The sequence below is a fragment of the Triticum dicoccoides genome, chromosome 1A, assembly GCF_002162155.2.
Source record: "Triticum dicoccoides isolate Atlit2015 ecotype Zavitan chromosome 1A, WEW_v2.0, whole genome shotgun sequence".
NCBI classification, from domain to species: Eukaryota; Viridiplantae; Streptophyta; class Magnoliopsida; order Poales; family Poaceae; genus Triticum; species Triticum dicoccoides.
Genome location: NC_041380.1, coordinates 68,321,135 through 68,332,286, shown reverse-complemented (window position 1 = coordinate 68,332,286; position 11,152 = coordinate 68,321,135). Strand labels below are relative to the sequence as shown.

The 11,152-nt window shown below is 46.9% G+C and overlaps 1 protein-coding gene across 1 annotated transcript; it reads right to left on the bottom strand.

Moving 5' to 3' along the window:
- Positions 1-2,246: 2,246 nt before the first annotated feature.
- LOC119363625 lies at positions 2,247-8,250 on the bottom strand. Its single transcript, XM_037629002.1, has 6 exons — positions 6,940-8,250; positions 5,831-5,922; positions 5,097-5,171; positions 4,725-4,786; positions 3,366-3,435; positions 2,247-3,263 (listed from the first exon to the last, which is right to left on the bottom strand). Exons 1-6 carry the CDS (start codon positions 8,150-8,152, stop codon positions 2,526-2,528), a joined length of 2,250 nt encoding a protein of 749 aa, XP_037484899.1. The 5' UTR covers positions 8,153-8,250; the 3' UTR covers positions 2,247-2,525.
- Between the last annotated feature and the right edge of the window lie 2,902 nt (positions 8,251-11,152).

Sequence of the window (11,152 nt, the reverse complement as noted above, 5' to 3'; positions counted from 1 at the left end):
GAAGGGGGAGGGAGCCATGACGGCGAGCTGGGCGGCGCGGTCGGAGTGGCCGACGCCGGGGGCGGTGGACGCCGAGGCCAGAGTGGCCGCCGGCGTGGGAGCGAGGAGCACGGTGGAGCGTGAGAGCGTCCACGACATGGTTGCTCTGGAAACACCGCAACGCGTGTATCTTCGACCGAGCCACTCCCTCACTCACCCTCGTCTCCGACACCATCAAGGATGAGGCGTGCCTATGGGTAAAGGCAGGCGCCAAAGGGCTACTTAACATCATCCCTGGCGAGTAGCTACTAGGTTAGACTTTAGGGCTGAGCAGACCCCTGATTCCAAATTTGCTTCAACGCTTGTGCACCATGCCTCCTGTGTACATGGCCCTGTAAGCGTTGTATTCTCATGCTACTTTTTCCTTCTATTAATACAAAGATACGCAGCTTGCGTATTCGTGGAAAAAAATATATTTAAAGAAACGTTTTACGGCAGCCGACCGGACGAGCGCTGGGCCGGTCGCGCGTGCGTCGTTAGATCGACCAAAATCAGACGCTCCCCGTTGCACCCACGAGTGTTTCGTCAGGCCCACCACCGCATGCGCTTCCCAAGCCTTATCTTCTCAATCGGACCAGCTCTTCATTCTTAGCTACACAAGGCGTCTCCTTCCTCTGTCCATCTGATGCTCTTGCTGCTGGTCGGCGCCGCTTTTCACCACGCCATGGATTTTGTCTCCTTTTTGGCGATGTCTCTCACTCCCTCCTCTCCCAGCATCTTTTGCCTCGCTGCCATGGTCTCGCACCTTCGGTCTTCTCCGCGCGCTCCCCTGCGAGCTCGAGGTGACGACGCTCGCACATCCATGCGGTTGCAACATCATCTTTTTGCCATGTTGCCGTCCTCCTGCTACGCTTTTTTCGAGTTAACCGGTTGCAACTTTTTAATTTGTCAGTTCCAGCTTTTTATTTTGCGGGTCACAGCAATTTCATCCTCTAGCACCAATCTGATTCGCCGGTTCTAGCATTTTTTTCCGCCAGTAGTAGCTTTTCCCCTCACTGGTTCCAGCTTTTGGTTTCGCCAATCGCAACAATTCCCTTTTTGATAGTAGCATTTTTTTTATTCATCGCTTGTAGCATTTTATTTTGCCGGTAGTAGCTTTTGAGAACGATGTTTCCAGTTTTTAGTTTCGTCGGTGCCAACATATGCGGTCACCGGCTCCTGCAAATGTGGCCTTCGGCTCTAGCAAATTGTGTCGCTGGTTGTAACATTCCTAGTCGCCGGTTCCAGCAAATGCACCTGCCGGTTCCAACATCTTGTTTTGTAGCACTTTTTTGGGCCGGATTGGCATGCAGCCATGCGGGAATGGACGATGGCAAGCGAGAGAGGGCACTACACACCGGCGATGAACGTGGCCGCCCACGCCTCGCGAGGGAACACCCGATGGAGTCGTGCTGGGTCTAGTGACTCCATTCTTTTTTCTCTCCCCTGCTCGTTGATATGATTTAAGGAAAAATAATGGGGATGCAAGAGGTTAGGGACGAAGAGAGGACGGGGGACGCTGGCGTTGACCAGATCTGATGGCTGGGAGATGCCAAACCGGATGCACAGGGATCGACCGGCGCCCAGTACCGCCCAAATATTTAGCACGATACATCAATGTTTCAATGTTCATCTTTTTATCAGTCTTGCGGCACAATTGAATTTTTTTTTATTTGTTGAGTGTATATAGATCGTCAAGTCAAATCGTTCAGTTGTTTACCAAGAGACCAACAGATGTTCGCGCTCTTTGTTTGTTGCTTTTATATACCTATAACAAAATTCAATCCAGGGTGCAGTTTGTGAGCAACATTCCATACATCGGCCTGTAAGAATGGTCCTGTAACGAAATTCTTTGTTCTCAGTGCAGCTACTTCTAGCCTAACGAAATTCACTCCGGTGTGCAGTCCGTGAGCAACTTTTTTTTTCAGGGATGCAGTTTGTGAGCATGCTAGGACATGGTTACACCTTTCATACATCGTCCTGGTTGTAAGAATGGTCCTGTAACTCTCCTGGCCTCGATGAAAGTCTCAACTATGCAGTTCATAGGAACAATTGCAACGCTGCTCTATTTACTATGGTATATTGTCAGTTTATATGCACATTGCAACCAGAAACTCTAAAAAGGAATTGCATATTAATATTTGTCACAGCAAAGCGTTCGATTGCTCGAGTATAGTAGACCCTCGCTGGCTTCTGTTTCAAAAAAGAATAAAGTAGACACCGGCTGGTAAGAGAAAAGTTGTATAGCACAGCTGAATCAGAATGCTTGATAAGAGGATTGCGAAATCAACATGATAAACAACAGCAGTAATGTCTTGTTGCAATGTAAATAAGGGAAATCCTATGGCTACTTGAACTGCAAAGGGGCATCGAAACCCTGACGCCTGCTATTGCCGCAGACAACAGGCTGTGCTCTCCCTGCATACACACACCTAGGTGATCCAAGAGGCAACAAGTACGTACATGACAGGAACATAAATAAAAAGCAAACTTGATGTCGCAACATGTTAGTACTTGTCGGTAGCTCCCAGCCCCCGCGATTTCGGTCGTCTTACCGCGGTCAAGGGGTTGACAATGCCCTGGCCATCCTTCCCCAGGCCAGAACCGGGTACAAACCCCATCTTCACCATCATTTTGGATCCAAAACCCTTTGTATGCCTCTCAAAAGTGCCGCAGTCGTACATCTCCAGTAGCCGTGTGTTGCGCCTCGGTTCTGACCTGGTTCTACTCAGTTCTCGCCTTGCATTAGCCGGTGGCTCTGGCCTTGCTTTGGCCGGTGGCTCTGACCTTGCTTTGGCTGCCTCCAATTCGCTGTCAAATTCTACACCCAACCCAAGAGATTTGGGACGCTGAATTGCTTGGACAGGCTGCAATATGCCTTGGCCATCTTTGCCAAGGCCAGTGCCCTCGATGAATCCCATCTTCGCCATCATTTTGGAACCAAAGCCCTTGGTGTGCGTCTCAAAGGTGCCCAGCTTGGAGTCGCTTCCAACAACCTTCTCACATGACACATCGCCAGAAGTTGAGCCAACTGCTACTGCCTCGGTAACAGTTTCCGCCATAGTGCCAGAAGACACAAAAGATACAGGACGCTCCGCAAATGAGACCTTTTTCGTTGGAACGTTCTTCCCACAAGAATCGCTGTGCCTCGCCAATTTCCCTGGAGCTGAAAGACCCTTCGCTCTTGCTGGACCTTTGGAGCTGTTCCAGTTGACACTATAGTCCTCAGGCTCAGTCCCCAAAAGCTGGAATCAGTGAACAAGCCATAATTAGCAAAGAGATAGCTGAGAAACAAGAGAAATATCACAGACTATAGTCCCAGCAATGCAAACATAAAGACTACCTACCTTATCAAGTCGAACTTGACCATCTGCAGATGGCATCGAAGACTGTCCAGTTAATGTCACCGTAACAAACCTGTAAGGCAGGATTACTTGGTACCGAATAACAACAATATTTTAACAACATTTGACACAAATCCTATATAACTAGAGCACACAGCTAGGCTGTGAGCTGTGGAGGTCAGCTACTGTAGCATCACCCCTACAGCCTATATAAGAAGCAAGCACCCCATATGTAAAATGCAAGCTTGTAGCAATTGAGATATCTAATAAAGCTTCCCACTAATGGTAGCTCATTGCGTGTGAGAAGCACATCTCTTTAGAGAGTCCTGGGCAGCAGCTAGAGAGCTAGTGATTCTAACACTACATATTGCAACCAATTCCCGCAGCCACGCCGGGGTAGCCGGGTAGGCACATGCGATGCATTTTCTATTCAATGATATCGAGGGTAAAATGATGGAGAGGTGGAGTAATGTTTTCTATTTACTTGACTTAACCACTGGAGTAAATATTAAACATAATGCGCTACCACATGTAATACTAATTTTACCTGGTCATGTGGTAGTGACAAAAGGAAGCAGCATTTCTGGTCTTAACCATTTAACATGTTTCCACACTTATCTAATCACATTTCCGCAAGTGATATATAAAACAACAACAAAACCAAGGAAATCAACAAAGTGACTAAACATGAAAAGCACAGAAAAAAAAGGTGCATTGCAACACATGCTTGTGAATGGGAGGTGCAATATTCTGCAGCAAACTGTCCCATAACCATTACGGTAAGATAACCGTGTTATGGTAGTTGCTATATTCACGGACACATCGCTTACGCATTTGTCTTATTAGACAGTATTCACACTGAGCACGATCAGCGTGCAGGTCAGTGGCATACGTCTCGTATCAATGCCCATGCAATACAGAACAGTGGTTGGTGAGCCACTAATCCCTTTATCATTGTCCACAATAGGACTTATGGATAATTGCAGGAGAGGTAATGCACCTTCTGCCTCAAGATTATAACATACTGCAATAAATACGTATGAATCTACACCAGTAATTTCTGCCAAAGTTGCACACTTGGCGGCATGGTGGCGATGAATGATGCAAAGATCTTTGGCACTCCAACCAGACACGAACACACATAAATGGTATCTGCAATTTGGTGTTTTTCTTACTGAGCTGCAACAGAACCATATCCCAAGGATATTTAGCTTAACAATATTCAGCATCCAAGAGATGGGAACATGTATTATTATGAAAGTACGAGCCAGATGCATCATGATTCAAGATGACATGAAGTGCTATTACTGTGATAATTTACTTGATGGAAAGCATAAAGCTCATATTCCACTTTAGCATTACCTTTTATTGCCTGAACCTTGACACCCACTTTTCAATTGATAAATAGATGCGAGGCGTTGTACCTACAAACATTAAGGAAGAACATAATAAGTAATCCATGTGGGCACAAAAGGATGATAAATTGATTAATTTATGTAGCACCAGTGTATTAGTGTTTCATTATGTCCTATCTAAATTCCCCTTTAATTGCTTCATAGTGCAAGTAAGTTGATTACAGTCTACCAAGCAATGGCATATACAGTTTGTTGTCAATGTGGATAAAAAAAGTAGCACTTCTGTAGAGATCACACACATAAGTTGATTTGAGATATATTTTAATAATGTCACAATTTTGCTTCAAGAAGCAACCCAGCAACTGAATGGCACCCATACCTGAGAACAGTCCCGAGAGTGCATTGGCTGAAAGCACAACATATCAAGTTGATTGACAACCATCTTCCTCAGTTTCTGCATATCAGAAAGAGAAGTAATCCAGTTTCAGTAAACAAGATAGCTCAAAGTTAATATGGGCAGGTTGAAAACATTCGAAAAGCTACATAATGACATAACAGAGCAAGAGTGAAACAAGAAACATACAACCGTCATCAGCACCTGCATCACTATTATCACGTATATTCTAAACAAATGTGAAGATGAAATTACACAAATGACCAATGTACACGAGTGCGCTCAAAATGAAAATGATTTGATAGAACTAGTAGTAAATATCGCCCTCCTTTCATGCATTTCACCACAGACGTTTTAAGTTTCAACAAGAGCCATTTTTTTCTCCTATTCTGCAACTTGATATAAAGCAGCATTGTCTATTATATTACCTGCGTCCCAATTTAGTTGTTTTAAATTTGTCTAGATGCGGATGTATCTAGACATGTTTTAGTGTTAGATACATCCATATCTAGACAAGTCTAAGACAACTAATTCGGGGCGGAGGGAGTATCATATAAATTCATAAAATGCTCATATAACTGATCTTGAACTGGGTGGCAATAGCAAACTATAACACGAATATTCCAGTTATGATGCTTTAGAAACAAGCAAACAGATAAAATTTGCAAAGATCTTCAGAATAACCAAGTTCCGTAAAAAAGCCTAATTATATGACTCACAGTATTGATTTGCTCCAAGTCAACTCCTCTACTTAGCATCCGTTGACGGCGTTTCTTTGCAATGTGTTCCTTCTTGTGCTTCTTTTTTTCACCTAAATCGCATAAGCCAAATATTATGACTTTGTACAAAAAAATCCAGAAAAAAAATCCAAACACACGAGGAGACAGACACACATAAATATAGTACTACCTCTGTCTAGGTGAATAAGTCATTTGCGTAGCTCTAGCTCATCGATTTGAGAAATTATATATGTGTTATATGTCATGAAAAGTATATCACTAGATTTCTACATCGATGTAGTTTCTAAATATATATTTTTTGTCACATATAATACATATTTAGATAGTTAAATTGTCAACCTAGAACTACGCGAATGACTTAATCACCGAGACGGAGGTAGTAATAAAAAGATGAATAAACAAGTCTTTTAGGCTGGTTGTAATGGGGAATATCATATACTAGTATCATGCATATGATACTAGTCTACCTCTGTCTAATGCATAGTATCATATGTTGGTATCATAAAAGACTACATTTATTGCCATGCATGACACAAAGTAGCACATCATTTAATATGATACGGTATTATGATATGATACTCAAGCCTCTCTTTCTTCATTTAATTTTATGCCACTTCATCAAAATTGCTTAGTTGGCATGCATGATACTACCTATGATACTCCCATTACGGGCAGCCTAGTGACTGTTGGTTCAAAGCATAGGCGGGTTTCCCAACACGTAACCTATGTTTTGCGGTTTATATGAGCATACCACCTTTTTACAACTAGGAGCTAGAGGAGTATGTAATACTAAAGTTCAAAGCTAGCTTCCATATACAAACTAAATATAGATTCAATCCATACTGAAATATAGTCTTCAACTCTTCTATACCGAAATAGATAGCCAAAAACTACAGAATTAACAATAAAAAGATATTTGTAAGGTCAAAATTTCCAATTCACTGAGTACTGATTCTCACTTGCAGACAAAGTCTAAACGCATGGCATGCAGAGTTACTTTGTTTTTCCACATTAACTATCAAATTCAACCTAACAATCTTACTTCACACCACAAAGAAAAATAGCACAAAACATGGAAGGCTTTATACCTGGGACCCTCTGATATTTCTTGCTCTTCCTGGCCGCATCGGGCCAGGACCTGGAGAGCTGTGAGGACGATGAAGCCTTCGAACCCTTACTTGACCGATTTGCCATCCTTGCATCCTTTACCATCATCACATCCTCCAGCCCCATAACTTGTATACTAGCCAGGCCCCTGTCACAATCCCTGCCATTAGAGCTCCTTCCCTTCCGCCTTTCAGCCGAGTTGGGCATCTTCATCCCATACTGCTCAGATGCACGCATTAGTGCATAACCCTCAAGCTTTTCCTTGCCCTTCTTTAGGAACCCGTCCTCATCATCGTCTGTATCCATCTCATCATCATCTGAATCAACCAATTTCATGCCATTCAACCACCTACTGCTCAATAGCTCCTCGCTGCCACCAATCCCCTCCATGTAATCGGCAACAATCTCATCATCAACCGATGAGTCCCCAATGCTGAGACCCTCCTCGGAGTCTGACCCCGAACCGTCCTCATCAGACTCCGGATCCCCCTTATCATCATCACTATCTTCCTCATCGCTATCAACATCGGCATTGCGATCTCTCACCTCGTAATCGGAATCTGATTCCTCATCGGAGTCGCCCATCCCCTCTGATTCCGGTGATGAGGTATCCTCGCTGTAGATCCTGACTCCCCCGATGGAGATAAATCCACAATTCTGCCTCCCTTTGCCTTTAGCCTGCCTCGGCGTCACGAAGGAGACCTCCTCCAATTCCTCAACCTCCGCGTCCATCTCTTCCTCGATACGACCGTGGAATCCCAATCCAAGATGCGGCGCGCCCTCACCGGCCTCCTCCTGGCCCTCCGCCTCCTCGTCGCCGTGGAACCCAAGCCCGATCCCTCCGACCACTTCGTACGAGTACATCGACGCGGAGGCGGCCGGATCGGCGCAGGAGCCGGTGTCTATGGCCACCTCCAGCGCCCGCGTGGCCCCGCCGGCGGAGGCGGGGCACGGGCGAAGGGCGGCGGTGTAGCTGAAGGGGACGGCGTTGGCGGGTTCCGCCGCGGCGCCGCGCCGGCCGCCTCGGCCGCGCCCTCGGCCGCCCGAGGAGGAAGGGCCGAACGCGGCGGCGACGGAGGTGGGGGAGACGAAGGAAGGGAGCTCCGGGAGCGAGCGGCGGCGCCCGGCTCCGGCGCTGTGACGGGGCCCGCCGGCGGTGGGGTTGCGCTTGTAGCGGCGCTTGCCGCCGGCCATGTCGGCTAGGGTTACGGGCTGCTTTGGGATTCGTGCGGTGCCCGCGCTCGCCGAGGGAGCCCCTGCGCGTGTGGGGGGTCGGTTCGTTTGTGGCCCGAGTTTTGCAGGGATCGGAAACTTGGCTGCCGCGTCGGGGTGAGATATGCTCGTGGACTTGTGGTGTAGGTTTCGTAGAGGCCACGGCGGTTCCGACGCCGCGAGGTTGCCCAGGAGCAACTATAGCATATAGCATATGCCCTAAAATATGCCCTAAAAATTCGCACAGTAAAATCGTTTTAGGGTATATTGCAAAATGTTTTGGTGGGTCTTTACGGTATGATGTGTGCTGCAGCAGAACAGATCCTGTAAAAAATTACAACATGATCCCTAAAGAGTAGCATAAAGCACTCTAAAAAAAATTGAATTATAATTGACCAGCCCCTGGTTCTGCTCAAGTCCGCTCAATGCAGCAAATCGATTCGGCTCGATGCAGCCGGGGCAGAGGAGCTGGTCCATCGAGGCCGCCCCCAGGTTCACGTCGGCCGCGACCAATGCACCGGTCCTGCTCAAAAATTGAGCTTCGCGTGCAGCTGCATGCTGGTCCTGCTCGAGCTCTGATGCGTGCGCATTGTAGGCAGGTCTGCCTCGAGCTCCGACGCGCGGCCGCCGTGGGCTAGGGAAGAGGACATCGGGCTGTTCCCGGTAAGGCAGGGGGGTGCGACCTCCAAGCCGCCACCGTGGTGGAGCGCTGGTCGGTGGCGGTGAGGATGGCTGGGAATCGACCGTGGATGGTGGTGGCGGTGGCGAGGATGAGGTTTTATGGTATAGAGGGTGTTGTAAAATTTCCCACCTAGAGGATGAGGGTTTTTTAGGGGGAGTTGTATTATTTTTAACAATGCGACCGTTTTATTTTTGTTGTTTTGTTGTTTTATATGTTTTCCTTTTATTTTTTTTATAAATTTCAACAAATATTCTTGTTTTTTCCCAAAAATGATTCTGTATTTCAAAAAACGTTCAAAAATCTCAAATTCAAAATATGTCCTTGTTTCTCAATAAATGTTCAAAGATTCAAAATTGTTTGCATCTCCAAAAAAATCAGAAAATTCAAAAAATTCTCACTGTTTTTTGTGTTACTTGTTTTTATCCTTTTTGAAAAGTTCACCTTTTCGTAAATGGTTGGATTTTTCAAAAACTATCATAAAATTTAAATTTTTTTGGAATGTCAAACACTGTTTGGAATTTCCATAAATATCTTTGTTCTCAAAATTTGTTCACAAAAACTTTCCGCTTTCAAAAGTTTTTCTGGGATTTTTCATGTTTTTCGAATAATGTTCAAACATTTGAATAAATTCTTAATTAAAATGTTTATTTTATTGATTTTTTTATGTTTTTCGAAAAACTGTTCGCTATTTTGAGAAAATGTGTGTGTGTGTGCAAAATTTCTTCAAGTTTATAAAATGATTTATTTTTTAAAATTGGAACAATTTGTAAAATCCTAATCAAAATTTGAACATTTGTTTTTTAGATAGGAACTTTTTTCCGCAAAAAAGAACATGTTTTAGATAGACGAACAAATAATGAAAATTTCTGAACATTTCTTTACCAATTTTTTTAGAAATCTGAACAATTTTCGGAAATTTTCAATTTGTGATTTTTTTTACGAAATAAAAGAAGAAAAAGAAGAAACCAAAATAAGAAAACAGAAAAAACAGGGAAAACAGAACACTGCACGCTATAGTGAATCTTCGCTACATTGCTAGCTGATGGGCCGGCCTACCTGTGCCGCTGGGCGTTGACTATCTGATGCATTTAGCTTCAGATAGGACCCTCTGCGCAGGTGGAATATTGAAGCTGACGGAGCCCCTCCGCCTTCGCCCTCCCTTCAGGCGATCGTCACGGTCGTTGACGGGGTGGCCTCCCCGGAGATGATCGAGGCCGAGCTCAACCACCTCTACCGTTGTCAGTGGGACTGGGTGGTTACCCCCACCGCCAGCCACATCTTCTCCGTCGTCTTCCCCGACTCCGTCAGCTACGGCTACGACACGCGTAGTGGCCGGATCACCCTCGCCCTCAACCAGCTGGTTGTTGAGATCTCCAAGCCTGTTCTCGACGCCCAGGCCGTGGCCGTCCTCGACACCGCTTGGATCCTCATCTCCGGTCTCCCTGACATCGCGCGGTCAGAGCTTGTCATCCGCCAGATGTCTCGCCTCTTGGGCAAGGTGGTGGTGGTTGATGAGCTCTCACTGCGCAAGGAGGAGGAGGTCAGGGTCAAGGTCAAGTGTCTCGACTCCACCAGGCTGCACACCTCGGTCCGGGTCTTCTTCAACGACCAGGGCTTCGACCTCAGGATCGCCCCCGAGCCGCCCAACCACGTTGGACGCCCCCGCTCCCTCGACGTCGGTCCCCCAGACGACTTCCGGGGGGCCGGCGGAGACTACCACGGCCGTCACCACTCGCGCTCCCACCGCTCTGACGAGGAGGGGGAGTCCGAGGACTCCCGCTCTCCTCCTCCCTCGCCCCCCCCCTCCGGCTCCGGGGGGCAAGGGCCGCCAGGCCGCCCCAGGCCCCTCCGCTGATGACCCCCGATATCCGCGCCCATGTTGATGGCTTCTATCGCTCCCTCTTCTCCCCCGCTCCTCGGAGCGGCCTCTCTCTTGCCTTTGACTGCTGGACCGGCGACCGTCTAGTCTCTGACGAAGACAATGCCACCTTGACGGCCCCCTTCTCTGATCAAGAGGTCTGGGAGGCTATCAAGGGTATGAATCCCTCCTCGGCGCCGGGCCCGGACGACCTCCCGGTTCTCTTCTTCCAAACCTTCTGGAGCGTGGTCAAACCCGAGATCATGGCCATTTTCGAGGAATTCTTCGTGGGCTCGATCGACCTTGGCCGCCTCAACTTTGGGACCATCTCCCTCATTCCCAAGGTCCCTGGGGCGACTGACATCCGCCAGTTCCGCCCGATTACGGTCATAAACGTGATCTTCCGGATCTTGGCCAAAGGGTACGCCAATAGAGTGACCCT

What these genes read in the sequence shown, in the direction of transcription:
- LOC119363625 (XM_037629002.1), bottom strand. Translation starts at nt 8,152, where the DNA reads ATGGCCGGCGGCAAGCGCCGCTACAAGCGCAACCCCACCGCCGGCGGG. An exon ending in ACTCTCGGGACTGTTCTCAG is followed by an intron (nt 4,787 to 5,096) that starts GTATGGGTGCCA and finishes TAATGTTTGTAG; the next exon opens with GTACAACGCCTCGCATCTAT. An exon ending in CAAGGTTCAGGCAATAAAAG is followed by an intron (nt 3,436 to 4,724) that starts GTAATGCTAAAG and finishes CCTGCCTTACAG; the next exon opens with GTTTGTTACGGTGACATTAA.